The sequence below is a fragment of the Ovis canadensis genome, chromosome 3, assembly GCF_042477335.2.
Source record: "Ovis canadensis isolate MfBH-ARS-UI-01 breed Bighorn chromosome 3, ARS-UI_OviCan_v2, whole genome shotgun sequence".
Taxonomy (NCBI): domain Eukaryota; kingdom Metazoa; phylum Chordata; class Mammalia; order Artiodactyla; family Bovidae; genus Ovis; species Ovis canadensis.
In genome coordinates, this window is record NC_091247.1 from 222,027,193 (window position 1) to 222,052,627 (window position 25,435).

General features: G+C 51.6%; 1 protein-coding gene across 2 annotated transcripts; it reads left to right on the plus strand.

Moving 5' to 3' along the window:
- The first annotated feature begins 689 nt into the window (after nucleotides 1-689).
- On the plus strand, nucleotides 690-23,632 carry GTPBP1 (GTP binding protein 1). 2 transcript variants are annotated; one of them, XM_069586018.1, is made up of 12 exons: nucleotides 690-2,321; nucleotides 4,899-5,010; nucleotides 10,762-10,942; nucleotides 11,496-11,844; nucleotides 14,691-14,814; nucleotides 15,618-15,732; nucleotides 17,555-17,699; nucleotides 17,815-17,997; nucleotides 18,786-18,921; nucleotides 19,540-19,718; nucleotides 20,920-21,120; nucleotides 21,998-23,632. In XM_069586018.1, the coding sequence occupies exons 1-12, from the start codon at nucleotides 2,130-2,132 to the stop codon at nucleotides 22,088-22,090; spliced, it is 2,010 nt and encodes a 669-aa protein (XP_069442119.1). In that variant the 5' UTR covers nucleotides 690-2,129; the 3' UTR covers nucleotides 22,091-23,632. The 2 variants fall into 2 exon arrangements, with proteins under 2 accessions (XP_069442119.1, XP_069442120.1); XM_069586019.1 differs by lacking the exon at nucleotides 4,899-5,010 and having other exon boundaries at nucleotides 1,917-2,321.
- Nucleotides 23,633-25,435: the final 1,803 nt, after the last annotated feature.

The following is a 25,435-nucleotide window of genomic DNA, read 5'->3' on the forward strand; positions in this document are numbered from 1 at the left end:
CTTTTGAATTTTTTTATAATTTGTAAGCCACCTAAGGATTAAAGTTATATTTGCAAAAGATTCGTTACTGAGGCTTGCATGCATTGTTCTAAGTGCTTTACGTATATTAGCTGATTTACTGTGAACTAGCCTGTTAAGTTCATACTTCTTGTGCTGACAGCTGAAGCACAGATTAATTTGTTTGAGGTCACACAGCTAGTAAGTAGTGGACCTAGGATTTGAAGCTAGGTTCTAACCTGTCTTCAGAAAAAGGGTGTAAACATGATAAGGAATTCCTTCTCTAAAATGTGATTTCAGATTCTTAAAGAAGTACCTTCTCGGACTTCCCTGGTGATCCAATGGTTAAGAATTTGGCTTGCAATGCAGGGGACACCAGTTCGATCCCTGGCCTGGGAAGATCCCACGTGCCGCAGGGCAGATAAGTCCGTGAGTTGCAACTACTGCAGCTGGTGCTCCACATCAGGAGAAGCCAAGGCAATGGGAAGCCTGAGCGCTGCAACTAGGGAAAGCCCGAGAGCAGCAATGAAGACACAGCACAGCCACAAATAAATCAACAAACAAAAAAAGATCAAAAAAAATTTTTTTAAGATTTCTTAAAAAAAAAAGAAGTAACTTCTCTGATAATATATATATTTTTTCTGGGTAAAGCCCTGTAGTGAGAAGGGCATTTTTTTTAACGCATACCATTAGGTGTAAGCACATTCTGAACTTGAACTCCTTCTGGAAGAGCCAGTTGGTAAGAGTCTAAATATCAATATTATTCTAGAATATAATGCCATAATTGGCTCTTCTGACAAACTGAGATTTTAATATTTTTATCTAATGGGGATATATGTAGGATAATGGTGAGCAATTTCTCCAGAAGAAAAAAACTGAACTATTATCAAAACCTTTGGAGTTGGATGACTTTTTGTTCCAGATTTCCAGCTGTATTTGTACAAATTCGGCTGCAAACAGGAACAAGAAGTTGTCGCTTAACTCAAGTAGATCCTTGGAACTGAAGGCTCTTTGGAACTCTGCCTCTTGCTCACTAAACTTTGTTTTCAGACCCCTAAACCTGGCTGTTATCTTCTCAACTCAAATGGCTGTTCGTGCTTGCTTGCTGCCTGGGACGAGTGGCCGTGCCCAGCATTGTTAGAGTGTGACTAATCCCTAACTTCAAGCTCTTCAGTCTTTTGGAAGAAGAATTCAAGACAGTAGAACTGGTGTTGATAGTGTTTTGGGTTGGGGTTTTCCACAGCTGATGACGCTGGAAGAATCTCCCATAGGAAGCTACCTTAGCAGAGAGACTAGAGTTTCGCCTTTCAGTTTACAAACGTGGTGAGGTACTTTTGGCTTCTGTTTGAGCTGGTTGCCTCATTTTGGTCGTGTAATTGCTTTCTCCGCAGAGACAATGAATGGGGAATTCTCCCTAAGGTCAGCGTTTAATTAATTGCCGCGCTCTGGCTGCTATAGTACTCCAGGCATCGATCCTATTAAAATTGCCTGGAGATTGCCAGCAGGTTGAAAATCCGTCTTCTGTGACAGCCAGGAGTCATTGAGTTGAGTGGGAGGTGCCTTGAGCAGTTTACAATCTCCGTGGGCGGTGGCCCGAGGCGCGGGACGTATCCGAAGACTGGATTGGGCCTTTCCCCTGTCTATCATCGGAAGGCTCCCCGCCCCCGACAATCTTGCTGCAGGATTTGGAAGCTGAGCACCGCCTCTGAAAGCTAGGAGAGTGATGGGCGGTAAGGGTAAACTCGGTGTGTATTTCTGTTCTTATTGGTTGGCTGATGTGTCAGTCGTACTCCGCTCTGCTCCCATTGGCGGGAAGGCTCCAGGCCGGTAGCGTGGACTCTGTGCTGCCCACTTGAAAGCTACGATCAAGGCGCGTGACGTCCCAGACTTTTGTTGTTGGGCTTTGGGCCTCATTAATTATTCATTAGGTACTTGAACGAGCTGTAGCGATTGGTGGCCGAGAGGGCCGGTGGATTGTTTCTTAGCTAGAAATACGTGTCACTCTCTACGCGGCGGGAGAAGTTTCGCATAAATTATTCTGATAAGGTTTGGGGGCGTGACCGCGCATAGATTAGGCAAATAAGCTGAGGAGGGAGGGGAGGCCGGCTACGAATTAGCCTAAGTTATTAAAGATGGCGGCGGAGCGGAGTCGCTCCCCGATGGAGTCGCCGGTCCCGGCCTCTATGTTCGCCCCCGAGCCCAGCTCTCCGGGGGCGGCCAGAGCCGCGGCGGCTGCCGCCCGGCTCCACGGCGGCTTCGACTCGGACTGCAGCGAGGACGGCGAGGCGCTCAACGGCGAACCGGAGCTGGACCTCACCAGCAAGGTAGGCCCCGGGAGCCGGCGGCTGAGGGGACCGGGCACTGAGGGGGAACCGGGCGATGGGCCGAGCCGTCTCTGGGGCGACGGCGGGGGCGGGAGGGGCCGAGCCCGCCCACCTGTAAGTGCGGGACGCGCGGCGGGCTCGCGGGCGAGGGGCGGCTCCGGCTGCCCGCGGGCACCGCCGTCCTTCTCTGGTGGCGCCCACCCGGCCTCCCCGCCGTCGGGCTCCCGCCGAGATCACAACCCCTCGGCTCCGCCACGTGGAACGCGGGCGCCCGACGCCGGCAGCTGCCCGCGCAGTGGCGGTCCCCACGCGGTGCCGCCTCCCCGGGAGATCGAGAGGGACTCTCTCCGTGGACTGTCCACGGCAGCCGAGGGTCGAAGGTGGCTCTGGCAAGGCGAGCGCGGGAGGATCTGGTAGTCCGAGGGGGAGTCGGGAGGCAGCTGCGGCTCTTCCTGGTGTCGAGAAAGGCAATATCAAGTAGTCACTCAATCTAGAATGTCTCCTTTAGAAATCCACCCAAAACAAAAGTGAAAGATGAGCATGACCCATAGTTTCGTCTTCTGGGAAAGAAACCTTATCTTGTATGACTGGAATAATGAAGGACGTTTTAGATCGTGTTTTCTTAGCGTTTGCAAAGGTGGGCAGGATTTTAAGGGCTCAACCTTCTGCCTGGCGTTGGTGGGGGCGGGGATAAACAATTAAGTATAATTTGGGACTGGCGTTTTGAAGGTTCCTAACGTTGCTAAAGGAAAGAATGCCAGCTTGGGAGTCGGACTGGGCTGGGTTCCCTTTCCTGCCCTGCCAGTTAAAAAGGCTCTGTGACCTTGGGAAAATGTCTTAACCTCTCAGTGCTCCGGCTTCATCATCTTACTTAGTACAAATACGTAGTAAAAATGAGAAACGTATGTAAGAAATCTACTACACTGTCGGTTACTTACTGCTCAGTAAATGTTTGAAGGGGATTGAAGGAACTGATGATTCTCTGTGCAGATTAAATAGCAGCTGATGCAAGACAGCACACCCATTCCACCTCCTACCTGTTGTTGGATACTTAAAATAGAGATGTTTAATTAGTTTTGAAAACATTTGTGATTTTTTAGTCTGTGGTGACAAAACTGCACGAAACTTGATCTAAACTGGAGAGAACTTTCTTGAAACCAACAGCTCTCTCCCTCTAGTCTCTACTGAGCACTCCACCTTAGCACAGGGTCCTCTCTGGTGCCTCTAATGCCATAATGAGGCTGGCCAGGTTCAAAGAGAGGATGATCAGGGGAAGTGTATGAGGCAATGGGACACAATGCAGAAGACCCAGCACCTAGGTTCAAAGTACAGGCTCTGGTGAGTCAACTCAGGAAATTGTTAAGAGATGCACTTGACTGGGAAGCAGATGAACGAGATGTCAGTTCATGGCCAAGTTGCTGAAGAAGCCTGAAAACAGTGGGAAATGGCCAAGCAGAGTTGCAAACAGATTTATTTCCTGACCAACTTATTTATTGTCCCAGGGTAGGGAGGTGTGTCTTCGTCATGAAGCTGAGGAAGTCCTTCTCATTATTTTAAAGATGCTATATGTAAATTAATAGTGATGGTATTGAAAAAAATTGATGTGATGAGAGAGAAGAGATGGGTTAAATAGACTGATTCCTGAGGGAAAGGTTAGAAGCTGTAAGTGTATATACTTGCTATAGTTAAATGTGGGGATGGACATAAGACTCTGAGAGCTTCCAAAGAGAGAGAGAATTAGTGAATTGCGGTATCTAGTTTCATTTAGGAATGACTGGGTGGGGAAAACTGTAATTACCACTTATTGAGCTGTGGAGTGGATGCTTTACATGTTATCTTATTTGGTCTTTACAGTGGCCTTAGGAGGTAGGTAATAGTATCTGCATTTTGTAGACTAAAAAAAATGAGACTCAGAGGTTAAGTTCTTTGTCCAAGGTCACATATGACAGTTAGAGAATGGGATTTGACATGCCTGTTGGTAAACAGCCTCCCCAAATAAGTGGTTGATATTTTAATATTATTGGAAGAAATTTGCAAAATGACAGTGTTGATACCCATCTTAGAGGTAAGGGTGTTTTGTTGGTAAAGATAAATCTTGCAGCAGTTTTTACTGCCGATTCCTAAATAATCAAGATAGCCAAGGCAAGATGGAACAGAATTCCTATGTTGTTATGGGAACCATTGGCCTTGGATGGAGAGCATGGCAGTATATGAGATCCCTGTCCTGTGAGTGGCAAGCTGCAGGTAGAAGACCTTGGCATGTAGGTGTAAAGCACTGCTCATTAATTTCTACCTACAATGCCACATTGTCGGTCCCTGTGGGTCCTGCCCCTCCTGTTAAGCAGCAGGAGGCAGGCTGCTCACACCCTCTTTCTGTGGGTTGGGTTTCGAACATACTCATAAGGCCTTGAGCCCAAAGGCTATTTGAGGAGAGGCAAAGAGGCCATGAGAAGGCCGTCAAGCTAGTTTAGGTCAGGGCGCAGTGGGATTCAGTCAGGGTCTTTGGCTATTGATCTGCTTTGGCTGTGGTGCTCTTCTAGTTAAGTGTGGTCCTAAGGCTGTTGGTTTCTCTTCTAGCTGGTTCTAGTGAGCCCTACATCAGAGCAGTATGACAGCCTACTTCGGCAAATGTGGGAGAGGATGGACGAGGGATGCGGAGAGACCATATATGTCATTGGGCAGGGATCAGGTGAGCATAGTTTTCCTTTCACTTTATTTTTAAAAACATTATTTAGAGCACATTTTCCCCCTTTTATCAACTTTTGTTGTTTGTGTGTCTCAGTTGCAGTGATTCTTTAGTGTCTGCAGAACTGTTGGGAGAATGTGAAAGTACAACGTGATAATGTTAATCCCCACCTTAGTGGTCCTAATGTGCTTAACTTTAAAGATTCACTTTCCAAGAGAATTTACAGAAGCTTCGTTTCTGCTTCCAGTACCCTGCATTTGCATAAGGTGTGATGAAGCACAGAGCAAGGAAACTTCTTGTCTGAGATAATAGAGTAAGTCACAATTAGGTCTAGAATTATGTCTTTCCTAGGTAGTTCTAGGTCTTCCCCTCCAAGTCTGATTTACCAGTCCCGTTGCTACTTGTTGCGTGCTTAGCAGAGAACCTCTGTGATACTTCTTGATGTCAGCAAGAAAGGGACATCCAGAATTCTCTCTTCAGCAAGGCTGCCTTGCCCTGGTCCACACTGACCATTCAATGGGAATAGCTGTGAGATCCTATCACATATGTAGGCTTGTTGCCATTCTGGAAGGGACTTGTTATTGCCCTCCAACCCTCTTATTCCACTTTAGGGGCCCATTGTTTTAGAGTTGCATCCCCCTGACAGACTCCCAGATTATATCCTGGGCTTCCCACCCCCGGTCATTCCTAGTTTATACTCTCAATGCAAAGCCTGCTTACTCTTGTCTTCATTTAGACATTATCTTTGCTAAAATGGCAGCTGGGCTTGTTTAACAGTTATCAATTTAGCCTGTACTAGATCTTGTCTGTTGTCTTTGCAAGTTTAAGTAGGCCTCCATGCATCATTAAAGGACTAGTTCTTTTTACTGAATGTAGCTTTTTATAAAGACAGGTAATAATTCTTTTACAGTGTGAGTCTAAGATGGTAGAAATCTCAAAATCAGTTTTGAATTGTTTGACAAATATCTATTAAGTATCCTTCTAAGGTCTTGATACTGTTGCAAAACACTGGATACTTAAAATCTGTCCTCTGTCCTGAGAAGGAAAGATGGTATATACATAATGAACTTCAGTAGAAAACAGCATTTAGAAATGCTGCAAAATTGACACAAGGAAGAAGGGTTTGATCTCCCAATACTGCTCTGCCTTCCTTTGAAATGTTTCTCTTGTTTATCCTTTCCTTTCTGTCTTTGCTGCCACCTCCCCAGTTTCAGGTGTTATCACTCTAAAGAAGGCATGGTGAGAGAGATAGGCAAAGCAGGAGGTTCATGTCGAGAGAGAGAGACGGTCAGCGTTGTCAAGTGTTACAGAGACAGCAGGGAGAGTTAGGTTCAGAAAAAGCCATTCCATTTGGTGACTAGGGGTTCATTGGTAGCCTTTTGAAAAGCCTTTGTGTCACATCTGGCCTGCTGTAATAGGATGAACCATTCAAAGTTCACTTCAAACTTATAAAATTGAAGAAAACCACATCTAGGTCAACTCTGACAAGTCTTGGGACTGTTTGTTGAAGATGCAGATTCTTAAAGCTCAGTTGAGTTCGACTCTGTGACCCATGGACGCTAGCCAGCCAGGCGCCTCTGTCCATCAAATTCTCCAGGCTAGAATACTGGAGTGGGTGGCCATTCCCTACTCCAGAGGATCTTCCCAACCCAGGGATTGAACCTGGGTCTCCTGCATTGCAGGCGGATTCTTTACAGTTGGAGCCACAGGGAAGCCCCGTAAAGCCCCCACTGCTCCCTTATTCTTTGATATGAACTCTTAGTGAACTTTACCAAACCTTGGTGTCTCACAGTTAATTAACCCTCCCATGGCAAAGCATAAGAACAGACATTCTGTAACATGTATCTTACACACCCAAGCATTATCTTGGCATCTACCAATTGGATACTATTAGATTCATAGTGACTCCTTCGTGCTGGAATTCTTTAGAGGTAGAAAAAGATTGCAACTAGTTAAACAAGTTCAACTTCAAATGGAAGACTGAACTAGATGCAAAGCCCCCAGGGGTCAACTTCATCATTGACTTCATGTGTATTTGGTGCTTCCCCTCTGTTCACTGCTTCCTTCATCTGTAAAATGGGGCTAATGGTATCACCACCCCCACCGCCACCCACCCCGCCCCCAGAGAAATTTGTATAGATAAATTAGGTTTTTAAAAAATTCTAAGCAGGGCAGAGGATTGTGCTCTTTAAATATACATTCTTAAGATTGATATTAAAAGGAGGCACCTTGATTAGTTAGTTCAAGTTCTGTAGTTAGGCCAGGTTCTAGAACCTGGCAGGTCTGAGTTTGCCTTATGGGTTCTTTCCCTTGCCTTAAAATGGAGATAATAATAGAATCTAGCCCGTGGTATCATGATGAGGATTAACACTTGGCATATAGTAAGCACTCTATAAATGCTTAGCTAGTATTAGTAGTTAGTCATTTTTTAAAGGTTCCAGGTTATAATTGATTTACCATGAGATCTCTTTCAAACAGAACCTTGTTCATTCCTCAAATATTAAATCATGACTTTCTAAGAACCAGGTACTACATTAAAAGTTCAGGAAATGTGGGAGGAGTATTATAACTTTGTGGCAGGGTCAGAGAAGGCTTAAAAGTCTTTCTAAAGGAGGAGCTGCCCAATGAGTGAATTCTAAAGGATAAGTAGGAGTTTCCTAGATGAGTGGAGGCAGTAGTTAGTGAGCCGAGAAAGCCACAAGCACAGAGGCATGGAGGCATTGTGATTGTGGAGTATTTGGTGGATCAGACGTGATTCAGTAAAGTGGGAATGAGGGTGAGATTGGGAGTGTCAGGAAGGGAGACTGGACAGGTAGTCAGGGTCCAGCTCTGAGAGTCTTTGAATGACATACCAAAGCGTTTAGACTTGTATCCTAAAGGTTTGGGGACCCCCTGCTGCATGTTGAGCAGGAGGGTGAGTCAGGAGGCAGGACTGAAATCTGACTAGCTTCCCATGTGGCTTAATATGTAGCCCTTAGTGACTGGACTTCTGACTTTTCTTCTTGGCTTTTTTTCCACTCCTACCAAGTGAGGACATGCTGGAAAAGGCTGATGTGACTGGGGGTATTTTCAGTCACAGAATACTGGGAGCCCTGGATGGATAGGTGACACTGTTGATTGCCCCCTGGTATGAGATAGAACCTGAAAGCATTGCTTTTCAGTGTAACAGAAGCAGAAAAGGCTGGATAGAGTTTGGGGATCTGGCCAGAATGGCAAGGCAGCCTCAGGAACAGTTCCCTGGCTCTCCAGGGTAGGAGATACATGAGCAGAGGTGTAGAGCTGGCAGAGTGCAGAGAACAGGGGGATGGTGACTGGGCCATCTGCACCGGAACAGAATTTAGGAGGGGAGGGTGGGGGAGGGGTGGAGTAAATGGTGGGCACCTCCAAGGAATTAGAACTGGGCGCTGCTGGGCCTGGGGAGCCCTTCCAAGGTTTTGACTCGAAAGTGACAACGTCAGAGCTGTGCGTTGTTTAGGGACTCGAGCTTGTGCATTTATGCAGGATGGGCCAGAGGAAACAGATGGGATTTGTTAAGACCACTTAGGGATCTTGTGATTCAGGTAAATGAGGGCCTGAATCAGGCTGGTGACATTGGACTGGCAAAGAAAGGAGAGTAGGAACAAGGAAAGCTAGACTTGGCAGGACCAGAGTGATGAGTATTAATCCTGGGTGACTGGAAGGATAGTGGTGTCATCAGAAACAGGCAAGGCAGGAGGAGGAACTGGTCTGGCATTAAGGGGAGCCGTTGCCAAAGGAAAGGGCTCTAGGTGTGGAATCAGAAGACCCGTGGCCCCTCTGCTCCCTCCCAGCTCTGAGACCTCTGGGTTCTGTGTACCCCAGTACTAAATGGGAGCAGTAGTATCTAACTCATAGGGCTACAGGGAGGACTGAAATGCTTTGTTAATGCTGTTAGTTTTTGTGCTGTTGTTTAAAAAGGGAGTGGACAGAGCTCTGGGAAGAGGACTAGTTACGAATGTTTCTTGTAGTTTTCAAATGACAGTGGAAGCCATAGAATATTCAGATAGTTGAGGGGAATGTTCAAGGATAGAGAAGAGGGCCACTGACCAACTACTGAAAAAGGCTGGCATCTAGGGGCAGGAGCAGGAAGAACCAGGAGAGGAGACAGAAGGAGGAACCAGAGGGCGGGAGGTGAAGCAGAAGAATCTGGGGGACTTCCCTGGTGGTCTAGTGGTCAAGGCTTCGAGCTCCCAGTGCAGGGGGCACTGGTTCGATCCCTGGTTGGAAAACTAATCCCACATGTGGCAAGGTATGGCCAAAGGTAAATAAATAAAAAGAAAAACAGAGTTCAGGTTATAGGCAAGCAGAGTGGGAGTGAGATGCTTCAGTCAGCAGCGGGACGGTGGCCAGTGGCGTTGACTCTGCAGGGCTTGAGAAAAGGACTTTGGATGAGGGGGTAGAAGGCCTCTGAGGACTTGAAAGCCAGTTTTTTTCCAGAGGCATCAGATCAGTGAGTAGGTGGTGAGGAAGTACAGTCACCAAGTGTCCTCTGGCGGAGATTGTAGCACAGTACATTTGCTGGGGCACAGGAAGAGAGGTTGGGTCTCCTTTAGTTTAGGAATGACTTGAACTTGTTTGTAAGGGGAGAAAGTGGAAGCGGATGAGAGGAGCTGCAGGGTCTTGGGAGGCAGAAAAGAAAAGAGGTGGGGCACATGCTGGGGGTGAGCCCAGGGAAGGAGCAGGGGTGCTCTCGGGGAGACAGGCTGGAGGAAAGCGGAGGCAACTACTGTGGGAATTAAATGACTCCGTGCGGGAAGCACCTGACTAGGCTGTCAGACAGTAGGCACTCCATAAATTACTGGTTGATTGGTCCTTCCTCCCTCATCCTAAGCTCAGACTCAGTTTTTCCAGCTCCTTGCTGGACATTTCACCTGAGCCATCTCCGTGAAAAATCTGTCCCTAAAGCCATTCGTAAATTCTCTCCCCGTTTTCCTTTGTCTCCTGTCCTTGTTATCTCTTGACTGTATTATTAGAACTCCTTCCTAAACTTGGCTCCCCATTCCTGATCTCTCGCTTGCCAGCACACACTTTATTTACACTGCTGCTCAAGAGATCTTTCTGTCCCGCGGCGATCTGATCACGTTACTCCCCCGTGTAACCACCGAAGCTTCCCTCCCTGGTATATGTGTGTGTTCACCTGCCTAACCATTTCCACCTGTCACGTGGTCTCCCGCCACTTGACATCCTGCTCCCCAGCACACCAGGCTGCTTCTCGGTCCCTGAATGTGCCGTGATCTGCCAGGCTCCATGCTTTGCTCTGCTGCCTATCATGTCTTCCCTCCTTTCTCTGCAGGCCTGTTTTTCATGTTCGGAGTCCCAGCTTGGAGTCAGCACCCTGCAAAGCTGTGTTCAGCTTCCCTAGGCAATGCTAGTTGCTCATGCTTTACATTCTCTTTGTACCGTTCTGTAGTACAGTACTCAAGCTGTATGGCAATTAATTAATTTCCTTTCTCTCCCACTGGGCTGTGAACCCGCCAAGGGCACCTGTATTCCCAGTACCCAGCATGAGACTTGGCATGAAACCTGGGAGAGTCTCCGTGATTACCATTGAAGGGATTAATGACTGCCCTGCTTAATGGGGAAGCCCTGTTACTTATGAACTCCACACGTGCCCGAGTGTTGGAAGTGTCAGGTAGAGAGAGAGCCATGTTCTGCAGTGCCCAGGGTGGAGCCCTGGTGAGGGGTGGTTAACTGGCTGACTTGGTGGCAGGCTGACGTGTGGACTCTTGTCACCAGATGGGACTGAGTACGGGCTGAGTGAAGCTGACATGGAGGCCTCCTACGCCACCGTGAAGAGCATGGCAGAGCAGATAGAGGCTGATGTCATCCTCCTGCGGGAGCGGCAAGAGGCTGGGGGCCGTGTGCGCGACTACCTGGTCCGAAAACGAGTAGGAGACAATGACTTCCTGGAAGTCAGGTGAGGGGGCCCCTGAACGGCACCAGGTCCCCTGCAGCATGGCCTTGGGGCCCCGGGCACCACAGAGAGTGGTGGTTGAGCCTTTGACACCGGCACACCCACTTCGTCCTTCTGCTTCCCGAGGCCTGAAAAGAGGGTCCAGTGACATCAGTGGCTCATTCTCTGTCTCCATACTTTGTCATCTTTAAAGCCTCCCATTTGGAAAGATGGGAGGGAGGCCAGCCCTGCCTTCTGGGGCCACTTTGTGGGAGCACTTGCTCTCCCCTCAGCTTGGGCGGCTAGAAACCAGGGTCCTGGAGGAGAGCGTCGTGGTCCCCTCTTGGCTTCAGGGCTCCTGTTGGGGAGCTCAGTTCCCCCTGAGTAATGTTCTAGTCTCTGGGTACAGCTCCAAGAGCACTCCCAGCGTGCTCACCCATGACTCGAAGGAGCAGAGAGCTGGAGAGGCTTGGGGGTGAGCCCATCCCTACAGCTCCAGTTGCTGGAGTTCACTCACCTACCGACTCTCACTCACCCGCCAACTCTCACACAAATGTATGGGTTTGTGTACACGCAGGGTAGCGGTCGTGGGCAACGTGGATGCTGGCAAAAGCACGCTTCTGGGGGTCCTGACACACGGGGAGCTGGACAATGGGCGAGGTTTCGCCCGCCAGAAACTCTTCCGCCACAAACATGAGATTGAGTCGGGGCGCACCAGCAGCGTGGGCAACGACATTCTGGGCTTTGACAGTGAAGGAAACGTGGTAAACAAGCCAGACAGCCACGGCGGCAGCCTGGAGTGGACAAAGATCTGTGAGAAGTCCACTAAGGTGATCACCTTCATTGACTTGGCCGGCCATGAGAAGTACCTGAAGACCACTGTGTTTGGCATGACCGGCCACTTGCCTGACTTCTGCATGCTCATGGTAAGTGAGGTGCTGCTGAGAAGGACGGGGGGCTTCGGCTCAGCTCCTGGGATGTGGCGGTGTGCAAGTGTTTATGATTGTTCTGAGGCAGGAGCCTTTTGGTTTAGGGCTTTGAAACCGGATAAGGATGACAAGTGTTGCAAGGGTGTCTGGTCTTCTCAAGGGTGTACCTTGATCTTTCTCTTAGCTGAGGCCAGGAGGAGATCCTCGAAGAGAAACCAAGGTGCCATTTGCAGAGCGCTCTCGTTTTTCAGAGAGCTGTAGAGGAGGGTTCTCCTGGGGCGTTTCTTACTACCTTCTGAAAGGAAACACCTCTGAAAGGTGTTTCCTCCTGGGGTCAGTCTGTTTTGAGGTGATGTTGGGCAGCACCCTCAGAGATGGGGCAGCCTGGGGATGAAGTGGAGGGGAGAGCACGGACAGCCACTGAGGGGCTAGAAGGTTGGTCTCTTCTGAAGCCTGGGACTGGTGTCCGCCTCTCACAGCTACTTGTTGAGAGGCTTCTGTGTGCCTGGCACTGTGCCAGGCCTGAAAATAGAGCCGTGAACAGGCTGTCCTGCGCGCCCATAGAGCTCACAGTCTGGTGGGAATAGACTTTTCAGCACCTCACCACACGGATAAACTGAAGAGGGAAGGGAGCAGAGGCTTCTGGGCTGGATCACGTTGTGAATCCCACAGTTGGGTCTCTTGGATCTTCCTGGCCAGAGGGTAGGAGTCTGTGAGGCCCACAGCCTTGGTCATGACTTAACAGCTTTCACGGGGTGCAAACAAGCTGGTTTTCCTTTGGCAAATCCTTCTCAAAGCCCTTCCCCATTTCCCAGTCCCTCCAGCTGCCTGTATTAATAAGTGTAGTAAATGAAAGCATCTGTTCAGCACAAACTTGATCAAGTTGCCCAACGAACAGGTTCTCGGCCAAATTCTCTCCAGACTGGAGAGCAAAGAGAGGCAGAGCATATGTGTGAACACTCGTCAGCTCTCTGCCCAAGGATCTTAGGATCTCAGTGTGGTTTCATCTCCTGTATCTTTGGACGTTGCAAAGGACCCTTACCAACCTTCACTGGCCAAGGAAAGCTGCTCTTCCCGAAGGGGTTTTAGAGGAAGAGCGTAGAGTGTATTTGTGGCAGTTGTTGGATTAAAATTAAGAAGGGTATAGAAATCAGTTTAAAATGAGCGTTTTTCTAACTGAGGGGCAGGTAGTGTCAGTCACTTTGCGACCCTATGAGCTATAGCCCTCCAGGCTCCTCTGTCCGTGGGATTTTCTGGACAGGAATACTGGAGTGGGTTGCCATTTCCTTCTCCAGGAGATCTCCCCAACCCAGGAATCAAACCTGGGTCTCCCACATGGCTACAGTGATTAATGGACGTGTTTTTACCCCAGATGAGATGTTATATATTATTTGACTTTTAGGTCAGGAGCTAAATACTAAAAATCTCTGTAGAAAACAATGAAATACTTGATTATTGTTTCATGGCAATCAATTAAAAAAAAAGAAAACCTTGAAAATATAGGGACAACAGAGAGAGAGCATTCTCTTATCCCTCTTGGAAGAAGAGAAGCAGGTCTGGGTAGGTTAGGAAAGGTGGTGGGAGGGATGGGAAGATTTAGGAGGAAGATGGTAGAGGGGTCGTGGTGCAGGCAGAGGGAACATGTGTGGGCCTTCTGCGTTGGTGGGGTGATCGCTCCCCTGGGAACCGTGATGACCGGTGGGAGCATCACTTGAGAACACTCTGGAATGTATGAAGCCCTGTATAAGTACGTCATGGCAATTTTACCCTTATTTTGTTTTAGTTAGTAATACATGCATATCGTACAAAAATTAAAAGGTACCTAAGGACTTTAGAGACTTTCCACTTCAGAGTGAGAAGTCTCTCTCCTGCCTCTGTTCCGTTTTCTCCGGAGGCAACCAGTACTGCCAGTTTATTATACATCCTCTAGAGATATTTTGTAATCATACCAGCAAGCGTGTGTATATTGAAAGTAGATTATATTATAGACATTGTGACTCTTCACCCGAAATGCCTCTCACAGGTCCTGAAATACTTCAGCGCACAGTCTGCTACTGTTTTTGCACCGGAGAAGATGAACAAGAGTTCACTAATATCATACAGTATCTAGTCTATAAGTATTTACATTATCTCAGATGTTCCCCTGGATGTCTGACAGCTGCTTTTTTTCAAACAGTGATCTAATCGCCACTCTTCATGGTAGCACGCTGTATACCACCTGGCTTTTCTCCCCTTCAAACATATCTTAGAGAGCACGCCATATCAGTGAAGAAGAAGTCCCTCTTTCCTTTGCAGGCACTCTTGTGCATGTGCATAAATTCATGTAACTGGCCGTTACGAGATTTGAAAATGTTCGCTGTTACAGGAGGAATGGTAACAGTAGTGACAGCGGCTCTTGCTTGAAGACCTGATTCCTGCTGGTTCTGTGTGGACCCCTGACACATGCTTGGTCATTTAAACCTCAAGTGAACCCTTTAAAGTGAATATCAGTATCCTCCCATTTTATAGATAGGGTGACTGGGGGCCAGGGATGTTAAACTGAATCCACTTTGAAGACTCTGGACACATCTTTTCCCAGACTGAGTTTGCCTTTTTTTAATTGCCTCCGAGTCTCCTCAGATTTTGATAGGCCGTCTTGTTGTACGGGAGGTTAAAGCTGTCTGTGCCCGGCCCAGCCCAGCTTTCAGCTACAGCTGTTTGGTTTCGTGCCCCCTGTGTTCTGTTCCTACAGCGGCCCCAAAGATGAGAGTGCTCTCTTCCCTCCGCCTTCTTTGAGCCCCTGTGCCCACCCAGCAGCACTGTCTGTGCCCCTTGTCCTGATGGTCCTTTCTGTGTTGAGGCAGGTGGGCAGCAATGCTGGCATCGTAGGGATGACCAAGGAGCACCTGGGCTTGGCGTTGGCCCTCAACGTGCCTGTGTTTGTGGTGGTCACCAAGATTGACATGTGTCCTGCCAACATCCTACAAGGTAAGTGCGGGTGGCAGCAGTCTGTGGCACAGTCACCCACGGTGGCTCCTTGGTGATCTGCCGCCAGGGCGGTAGCCTGGGACCTTCTGCTTCCTTGGACTGTGCGTAAACCTTGGCCTGAGACTTCTGCTTCCTCCCTGTTTGGCTCTTGATCTGAGTACAGCCTAGAGTTACCTCCTGCTCATTGTTCCTTCTGGTTACAAATGCAGGATCCGTGAAGGCCCTAATCTGGCATTTCTTTTCAGTTGGTTCTAGGCAGAAGGGGTTGGGTTTTACCATCTAAGCTGGGCATATATGGAGACATTTGGGCAGAGAGTCTGGCCTTTTGCAACTAAAGGCTTCAAAACAGAGTTGTAAGACTAGGCTAGAGATGGTGGGAGAGAATTAGAGAAGGCTCCTTCTGGAGGGCCTCCTGAGGGCTTCTGTAGGTGTCTAAACATCCTAGAGATCCTCTTGTCAGATGAATTTTATCCAAGGAAACAGCATTCTGGGAACAACACTGCCCTTCTCATGGACCCCCAAGTCACTTGCGTATAGAATGTGAGTCTTCTAGAGACTCTGGAGAAACCTGACAGGTCTCAGGCCTGTGGCCTGAGCACACCCCCGCCCATTAGTCCCCTCCTGCTCTGGCAAGCATTCGCCCAGTGTCGGCCCTCCTGCTCTTCTCCAGACATTATGGCCTTTAGCACTGGGCGTCTGTCTGTCTCCTGCTGCGTCAGTAACGAGTGGACCTGTCTTGCCTTGGAAGCCTGGCCAAAGAGAAGGCTGTGTCCCCCTAATTTTGTTCCATTTCACCCTTTAAGAAACCCTGAAGCTGTTGCAGCGCCTGCTGAAGTCACCAGGCTGCCGGAAGATCCCTGTGCTGGTGCAGAGCAAGGATGATGTGATTGTTACAGCCTCCAACTTCAGCTCGGAGAGGTAATGGGTAGGGAGCAGTCACTTGGGCGCAGGCACAGAGGTTGGTTGAAATAGATGATTCTGCTCTCAGCGATGTTGCTCGGGGCTGTATGAGGTGACCCGGATTGTGAGGTGCTGGCCTCACTGAAGTTGGAGCTCAGTGTCCTTATCTGTGAAATGGGTATTATCGTCTTCACTTCGTCTTGTAAGTGTTGGGAATGATCTATGTAAAGCGCTTAGCACTGTGCGTGGCTGCTGTTTGATAGATACACAGCCATTTTTATAACTGTTTCTATTGACTTATAAAATGAATATATTTTATTTATTTGTCTGCACTGGGTCTTAGTTGCAGCATTCCGGATATAGTTCCCTGACCAGAGATCAAACCCAGGCCCCCTGTATTGGGAATGCAGAGTCTTAGCCACTGGACCACCAGGGAAGTCCCTAATTTTTTTTATACTGTTGTTTCTCAAAAGCTCTTTAATCACAGATGAGTTTTGGCATTTACTCATTAGCATGTCCTTTGATTCTATAAATATATATATATTTTTGGCCGTGCTGGATGACTTTTGGGCTCTTAGTTCCCTGACCACAATTGAACCCAGGCCAGGAGTGAAAGTGGTTGACTGCCAGGGAATTCCTTGATTCCATAAATATTCATTGGATGTTTGTTTTGTGCTGGGCTTTTCATCTAGGCATTGAGAACTCAGAGTTGACTTGGGCGCAGTCCTCGTCTTCAGGGTGGTCGGCTCCTTGGTCAAAGATAGTCTCCTGGCAGTAATGAATTTTGTTGACTCCCCTGCTTCTCCCGCAGTCTTGGGGCTGTTGGCCCCTGTAGGACCCAGAGCAGCCTGACGTGTGGCCTTTCGCTCTGCCCTGGCACTGTCTTCAGTACTACCAGTTGGCCAGCAGAGGGGGTCCGTTTCAGCTGGCCCCATTTCAGTTCATTCATTTTGTTGAGTGCCTGTTCTATACATTCCTTATTCAAGATGTAGCAAACGTGTCATTCCTGATCCTGAGAAGTTTGATTAACCGTGGAGAGCAGATAGGCAGGAAACAGTTATATAGAGAATTGATAAATAGCGAGGTCCTGCTGTGTCGCATATTCAGTATCCATGACAAATCATAATGGAGAAGAATGTATATATTGAATATATATGTATGTGTGTAACCGAGTCACTTTACAGAAGGATTTAGCACTGTAAATCAACTGCTATACTTAAGTGTTTTTTTTAAAAGAAGTTTTCTGAAAACTTGGAGTCAAGGGTACCCATCTGGGAAGGATTCTCTGAAAGGAGGCGGCATTAGAGATGGGCTATTCATACTGAATACAGTTCCCTGATGAGAGGATTTAGTAGTTGGATAAGAGGGAAGGAGTCCAGGCAGGCAGATTAGAGTAAACAAGTGCATGGGAATGAAAAAAGCTTTGAGGAGAAGGGAGGATTCACCAGTCCAGCTGGAATACAGGACTCTGGAAGAAAAGCTGGTAGGGGTGTCGGGAGGAGGGATTCCGGCTGGTATTTCGCCAGTGGAGAGTCGGTTAAGGGTTTAAGGATGTATATACTGTAAGAAGAAGGGTTACTCACGAGCGCCCGGAATAGGGCAGTGGTGCCAAGACAAGAGAGGAGGGGACAGATTTCAGGGACAAAATGGTGTAAGGAGAGGAGGCCTTAGGCACAGGATGATGGGCTAGGCGGGGCCTGGGAGGCCAGTGACGGGGTGGCGGGGGCACCCTCAGTCACAGCAGCCGTGCCTGAGGCCTCCTGCTGCTCCTCCCTGCTCAGGCAGGTGCTCACCACGGGCGTGCCTTTCTTCCTCTGTCTCCACACCGCCCCCCCACCAGGATGTGCCCGATATTCCAAATCTCCAACGTCACAGGCGAGAACCTCGACCTGCTCAAGATGTTCCTCAACCTGCTCTCCCCTCGCACCAGCTACCGGGAGGAGGAGCCTGCCGAGTTTCAGATTGATGACACCTACTCCGTCCCGGTGCGTGCATTTCAGTGAGCTGAACCAGGCTTGGGGCACTGAGTGGTGCTTCCTCCCCTGGTTGGGGCCAGCCTGTGCTGCGGATGGACTCACTGGGCCGGGATCTTCTCTGCAGGGTGTGGGGACCGTGGTGTCTGGGACAACACTGAGGGGCCTGATCAAGCTGAATGACACACTGCTGCTGGGCCCAGATCCCTTGGGTAACTTCCTGTCGATTGCTGTCAAATCCATCCATCGCAAGCGCATGCCTGTCAAGGAGGTACGCGGGGGCCAGACTGCTTCCTTCGCCCTGAAGAAGGTGAGTGTGAAGAAAGCTATAAGCTCCCTCAGGCTCTGCGTCACGCTGGGCTCTGACTCATCTCCAGCTCTCAACAGCTGCTCTGCAAGGCAGGGAGTGCTGACCTCACTTTTACAGATGAGGAGACTGAAGCTCAGAGAGCCTGAGTGACTTGTCAGGCTCTCGGGGAGCATACCGGGACTTGAACCCAGGCCTGCGGCCTCCTGAGCTCCTCCTGAGCTCCTCTGTTCCTCCACATAGTGTCTGGCCGTGGTACCCTGCACCCGGGGTGAGGTCAGCTGGGGGCCTGCCTGCTCTGCAGAGGGTCTTTCTACCCGGGGCTGTTGAGGTCTCTTGCAGATTCTCTTGCCATTCAGCTTTCAGTTCCTGGGGCAGGAGACTGGGGTGACTGCTGAGTCCTGGGTCACCCACTTTTCCCACCAAACAAATTAGCCAGCAACGCCAAACTTTCTACTTTCCATCGGTCGTATTGTGCTTTCCCTATTTTTCCCACTTGAGTACTTGCCTGTCTTTGCCCTTTCGCCACTCACTTAATTCTAGCCTATCCACAAGGTCTGGCTGAAATGATACTTCTGACTGGTCTTTCCTGACCCCCCAGTAACTACCCCCTGACGGAGCCCTAAAGTCTGCCTGGGACAGTCTGCCCTAGAAAGCTGGTGGTCCAGCGCAACGAGAGGTCAAGGCCCCTTTGGTCCCGGTTCCCAGAGGGACTCCTGCCTCGCTACACCAGCGCATGAAGCCAGACAGCATTACTGTCCCTGAGGTCTGGGGTTCCCTCTTGTTTCCAGATTAAGCGCTCATCCATCCGGAAGGGCATGGTGATGGTTTCTCCACGCCTGAATCCCCAAGCTTCCTGGGAGTTTGAGGCCGAGATCCTGGTCCTTCACCACCCCACCACAATCAGCCCGCGGTACCAGGCCATGGGTAGGTGTCAAAGGGCACTGCCAGCCGGAAGTGCCCAGCTCCAGCAGCCCTCACCCCAAAGTTTCAGCTGCAGCCAAGAGTTGGGTCTCTGTCCTGTTCAGTGACGCTATCCCCTCTGTTCCACCTACAACCTTCAGCCTGTGGTCTGTTCATTCTTGTAAACACTAACCAAGCGCTGGCTCTGTGCCGGGCACTGGAAACTCAGACTTGCCCTCAGGGACCTCACTCTTAGTCCTTCAGCAGACATCTGCCAAGCACTGCTGTGTGCCAGGCAGTGATGCTAAGGTGCTCGGGGACAAAGACAAGATGGGTGAGGGCACTGCCCTCAAGAAGCCCAAAGTCCAGAGAAGGCACGCATTCCACCAGAGTGCCTGTGTTCAAGAATTAGGACAGTGGGTCCAGGGACCAGCGGGGTCTGTTAACTGGAGGACAAAGTGGGAGAGTGTGAGGCAGGATCAGTCTGAGAGCAGGCCTCCAGCTCACATAGCCACCCTCGGCCCCTCCAGGTTTAGCCTGCTGCATAGCTCAAGCACGGTTCATGCTTTCACTCACTGCCTCCCCTGCCCTGAGGCCCCTGGGCGGTTCAGGCCTCTGCTGACCTCCTGGCTCCCTTGGCAGTGCACTGTGGGAGCATCAGGCAGACGGCCACCATCCTGAGCATGGATAAGGACTGTCTGCGCACTGGGGACAAGGCCACCGTTCATTTCCGCTTCATCAAGACCCCTGAGTACCTGCACATAGACCAGCGGCTAGTGTTCCGGGAAGGCCGCACCAAGGCCGTGGGCACCATCACTAAGGTATGGCCGGGCAGACCACCTTGCCTGCCTGCAGGAAGTACCAGGGGCTTCCAGTTCTAGCCTGTGAGCACAGCACGCTCTTCTTGAGAAGCCCTGTGAAATCTTACCAAGTGCCATCTGCTCTGCTGCCCTGAGAGGCATCCCTAGACCTCCCATCCTTCTGGGCTTTGGTGGAGACCACAGTGGAGAGAAGGTGGGGGTTGAGGCATGGCAGTCATCGGTAGGAGAGAATGGTGGGAGAATTTCCTGGCCTAGGCGGGGTCAGCTTCTGAGAAGCTGGGCACAGGCTCCAGTGGCCTGGCTGGGGCAGTGCCCTCACAGTAGTAGGTCCAGCTGGAGCGCGTGCTGGCCAGCAGTGGGCACAGGCTCGACGAGCTCTTTGTGTCCTGGAGCCTGCCTCACGCCCTCTGCAGACTTCATCCGTGACCTCGAGTAGGGGCCCTTGAGAGAGTGGTCTGACCCTTGCTCCATACATCCTGTCTGAGATCTTGGAATAAGGCTCAGGCTTGCTTTCTCTCCTTAGGCCCATCCGCATGACCCTGGGCCTGCAGTGTGTGTTGAGGAGAGGGGAGGATCATGTCCTTGAAGGCCCCCTTGCTTCAGACTGGCTGAGGGTTTGGCTGAAGCTACTAGCACGTGCTCTAGTACCCTTGGGGATGCAGCCGGGCCTGTTCCCTGCTTTGAGATTGGACTGGGATCATCAGGGAAGGCTCTGAGTCAGTCCTTCCTGGGTGGTAGCTCTTAAAAATTCTGATGGCAGCACACCAAAGGCTTCCAGCTCCTGGGAGACTCACTTGGTCTTTTTGGGAAGCCTGAAATGAAAACTTGCCCCAGACTCTTGTTCCATGGGCAGCAGAAGGTACGGTTGATGCTCGGGGCAGGCTGGACCCCCCAGCCCGGGAGCTGAGCTCAGTAGCAGATGCTGGGGTTCACAGGTTGTGGGAAGAGCAGCCGGGGTGGGGAATAGCCTGGAACCCTTCTGGGCTGGGCGGAGACCGGTGAGACACTGGCCCCGACCATGGCAGCCCGCGTGCACTGAGTGGAGAGGGCATCTCGCCACCCTCCGGCCCCCGCCTGCCTCGCCCAGGCCCAGCCAGGCCAGGGGTGGGAGGTCCCTGAGACCTTGGGCTGGAGCGGGGGCAGCTGAGCCCATGCATGGCCGGCAACTCCAGTCTCACGCCCACCTGCTTGGTTCTGGCAGCTCCTGCAGACCACCAACAACTCCCCAATGAACTCCAAGCCCCAGCAGATTAAAATGCAATCGACGAAAAAGGGTCCCCCGCCCAAAAGAGAAGAGGGGGCCCCCTCTGGAGGGCCCACAGTCGGGGGCCCCCCACCAGGAGATGAAGCTTGCTCCCTAGGGGCCACCCAGCTGGCTGCATCCAGCAGTCTCCAGCCACAGGTGAGTGCTTCCCCGGCCAGCTCAGGCGGGCGGGGGCGAGAGTGGGGGGAGGGGGTGACTCACAGAAGAGCCAGGCAGCCTTTGCCAGCCTGCCGTGTCCTTGCGTTCCTCGGTGGGTGTCTCCCACACTCCAGGCCTGTAAGTGTTCTCCAAGTGGGAGCTTTTGGTCTCTTAAAGCAGTGGTTTTCAAGCTTGAGATGTGGCGATGTGGCCTACGTAAAGTCAATCTAATGAGTCAGACCAGCATTTAGTTTTAATGAACTAGAATAAAAAAATGTCAGAGTTTCCCTGTCACAATAAGAGCGAGTGGTGTATGTGTAAGAATACAAGTGATGTGTGATGCGTGCACACTGCAGCCCCAGGTGTCCGAAAGATGCTGCCTTCAAGGCTCCTTCTGGGCCCCTTCCCCGACGTGATGTGAGGGGTGGGTGGCCTCGGGCCCCGGTCAGTGTGGCTCTCACTCAGAACCTCCGGGCAGCTCCGGGCCCTGGAGTCCTCTCCTGGCGCCCCCACATTGCTCCTTTCCAGAGTCTTCCCTGACTCCTCTCTGGAGAGAGAGCTTCTGCCTAGACCCCTCCTTCCTGCTCTCCCCCCGCCCTCCTGTCGAGTCTCCCCTCTGCCGCCTCTGCACGCTTTCCCTTTGCACGTGTCAGCGGTGGCACCTGTTCGCTCCCACCCCCTGTGTGCCCCCTGAACTGCTCCTCACACCCTGATCACTGGGACCCACCGCCTGCGAGGAAGGCAGGGTGGGCGCTGGCTCCATCCCAGAGAGCCGCTCGCTCATGGGCGGCCCCCGCTCCCCAAGGCCCCTCTGTGCCCTGTGCTGCCCCGGGCCCAGCAGGCCACTGCTTCTCAAGCTCTTCCTTCTCTCTTTCAGCCCAAGCCCAGCAGTGGGGGCCGGCGACGGGGGGGCCAGCGTCACAAGGTGAAGTCGCAGGGGGCCTGCATGACTCCTGCCAGCGGCTGCTGAGTCTCCCCGGCCCACCTCCGCCACCCGAGGGATCCTAGTGCTCTGGCCCCGGCTCCGCCAGAGGGACCAGAGCAGCCCTGGCGCCACTCGCCTTCCCCCCGGCTGAACCCGGAGCCTCATCATTCCCCCCACCCCCATTTTCCAGGGGGGCTGTAATTTATAAGCTGAGGAAGGTGGCCAGACTTCCAGAGAGGACTGACCATCTCCCACCCTCCTCCCTGCCTTCTTCCTCACTCACACCTTTTTTGTACATCCGGGCCCTTAGTTTTTATTCTTTTTATTATATATCTATCTCTCTATCTAGTGTGCGTGTGGTTGTGTGTGGGGCTGTGTGTCTGAGGTGCAGGAGTGCGGCCAGTCAGGGCCCTGGGCGTCTTTCTCCTTTTTCCTCTGTGGCTGGCCACCGGCCTCCAGGAGCTAGCTGGCTGCCTGTCTGTGCGTCCGTCTGTGTGTGTCTGTGTGAACCTTCTGGGGCTGTCGGACTGACACGACCCCCACCCCCACCCCCACCCCGTGTCCATTCTCTGCGCCTGGAGCCGCCGGCTGCGGGCGTCCAGGTGGGAGTGTCTGCTGGTACTGGGGTCCTCCTTCCGGCACTTGGGGATCTTAGCAGAGCCGAGAGTGGTGGCTCCCTAGTCTCTTTGTCCCTCTTGTTCCCCTTGAACCCGCAAACAGTTAATGCCAAAAGCTCTTAAGCTGTAACCTGTAGATTTGTGGAGGGTATTGGCGATTGGATTGTAGGATCCTCCTTCCCCCATCTCTGACCCTCACCCTTGACCTAGAGACAGCTGATGGCTTTTCTTGCCCCTCTGAGACAATCTTCTGTTTGCCTAGCTGACTGGGGTGACCCCTCCTCGGCCAATTCTGTCACTGTGGAGGCTCTCGCCTCGCCCTTCCCAGGGCTGCCTCCTGCTTGGACTTGGATTCTGAGTCTTTCTGGGCCTCGGGTCACTGAGGACCAGGACTGGGGGGTGCCCGCTCAGGCTCACGCTCAGCAGCCCATCTTTTTGGTGGGGGTGCCGGCTGTTCCTCTGAGCGAGGCAGGGACAGAACCCCTCCTTGCCTACATCGCCCCAGCATGGCTGCTACAGGAGCACAAGAGTGAAGGGCCAGAGCCCCGATTGGGAAGCTCTAATTGGAGTACAGGGAGGGCAGCTGGGAGGTATTAACAAGATTCTTCCAGACCCATCTCAAGAGTATTAAGCCCTCAGGAAGAATCATTGCCTGGGTTGGGGGTGGTGTTGCCCAGGCCAGAGAGGGCAACATGGGCCCCAAACCAGCCTGGCCTGAGCTGTGGACTAAGCCCTCACTTCAGGGTGGACTGGTGGGCAGAGCTGTGTTCTTTCTCTAGCCTGGGACACCCACCTACCTGGCTGGGTCCTTCCTCAGTCTCACCTCCCCTCTGTCCCCAACCCTTCATCACTCCTCCTGCGTCCAGACCCCTGGTCCCCTCGCCTCCCCTCCTAACTATTTCTAGTTAACACTTACCTGTGGCCATGGACTGACCAGACCAGCACACAAAATAAAAGTTTGTTCCAAGTTGATGGTGTCGTGTTCCCTGCCCAGCCCCTCCAGGTGGAGGTGCTGCCACGGGGACCTCCATTGCTCTGCCCGCCCTGGCTGGGGCCCGCAGGAGCCCAGCCTCTCCTGCCAGGCAGGCGTGGCTTCAAGAACCCAGGCTTCTTGGCCAGCAGTGACCCAGGGACCAGCTGGCATCTTCTGAACCTCAGCTTCCTCATCCAGAGCAAGAGAGGTGAATGCCTGCATCAGGTTGTGAGGATTCAGCGAGAGGAGCGTGAGGTCCTGATGTGCCCCGCATGTGGGCGGTACCCGCTGAGTGGTCACCACATGGCTTCTCACCCACGGTGGCTCCCAAGTCCACAGCAGAGGCCACAAGCCGGGGCACAGGCTCCAAAGGAGAAATGTGGCACGGACTCGGCTCTGCTGTGCAGCTGGGACCGTGCCAGGCGTTTCCCTCGCTTCATGTTCTTCGACACTTGCAGCCACCATCTGTGAGGGAGGTGGCATCAGTGATGTCTCTCCAGTTAAGGAGCAGTGCCCCAGCCCCCAGCCGTTCCGGTCACTTGCTCCAGCACACCTTCCAGCCGGCCCTGCTTCCTTTGTCTGCTAGCTGTTTCCCCTTTGCTTTTTTGACTCTGGTTCTGCTTAGAGGGGCCGCTGCCCAGTGGTGCCTTCATAGTGGGAGTTCCGGGTGGAGTAGCAGCACCTGCTCTCAGTTCCCATGGCAGGTGCTGTGGAATTTCATGTGGGACCTTGAAACAGGCAGAACCACATTTGGTTGGCAGTCTCTTGCCTCTGTGAACATAACCACTTCCTTACATTTAGAATCTATGGTTTCCACCCTGGCCTCTGCCTTCAAACACTCAGGTCAGTCTTACCTCTGGTCCCCAGGCCCCCCCTGCTAGCCAGGGGACTGACGGCAGCATTTTACTGTCATTGGCTGGGACTGCAAAGGTCCTGTATGAGTCTCAGCCCTACCCACTGTCTATTTGGAACAAACCACCAGCCCTTTCATAGTTGATGAAGAAAAGCTGTTAATCCAGTCATCTTAAATGGCAAATCCTGACCTGCAATGTCGTTAGCATGTATGGCCTTTGCGAATTCATCCAGGCCCGCTGTTCGGGCCTCCTGACTTCCCCAGCACCAGAATAAGGTAACAGGAACATGCCGTGGTGCAGAGAAGAGCAGGTTTAACTGGGGTCATGAGATGGACCATGGAGAAGATGGCCAGGTGCCTTGGTCAGGATGAGGCCTATGTTGAGTCCAGATGGGGAACCACCCCTGGCAGGTTGTACCATGAAGGACTCGTCAGATTTGAATATGTACAGACAGGCCCCAGAGGGCATGAGCAGAGGCCCTGAGCTCTGATTATATGTGGTTGGTTCCAGAGACCGTTTACTGGTGCTGCTTAGGGATGTGGCCTTTGTTGAAAAATGGTGGTAAATACGGTGCCAGTGTTAAGTGAGACAGGAGGCAATGAAGCAAGCAGCTGCTGAGCAGTGCGCCTTGGGACTGGCTCTGTCCTGGTGTGGAGAGCTGAGGGCTTGAGCAACTGGCCCAAAGCCTTGGGCCTGGCTGTGGATCCCACCCAGCATCCTCTCCTATAGCAGTTCCCCTGCCCCCCAGCTCCTCCCTGCTGACTTGTTCCTGCCTTTATATTCTCAGCTGTGATGGGGCCCAGCCCTGGGCCAGGTGCCATGGTCAGGATGAGGCGTATGTTGAGTCCAGATGGGGAACCACCCCTGTCACCTGGAGCTGCTCATTGGAGGCACTGAATCTGGGGAGATACATGCAAGGAAGGGCCAGGACCTGCTCCTTGGAGCT

Coding starts and splice junctions, on each gene's coding strand:
- GTPBP1 (XM_069586018.1), top strand. CDS start 2,130: ATGGCGGCGGAGCGGAGTCGCTCCCCGATGGAGTCGCCGGTCCCGGCC. Junction 10,943..11,495: donor AATGACTTCCTGGAAGTCAG/GTGAGGGGGCCC, acceptor GTGTACACGCAG/GGTAGCGGTCGTGGGCAACG. Junction 15,733..17,554: donor TCCAACTTCAGCTCGGAGAG/GTAATGGGTAGG, acceptor CCCCCCCACCAG/GATGTGCCCGATATTCCAAA.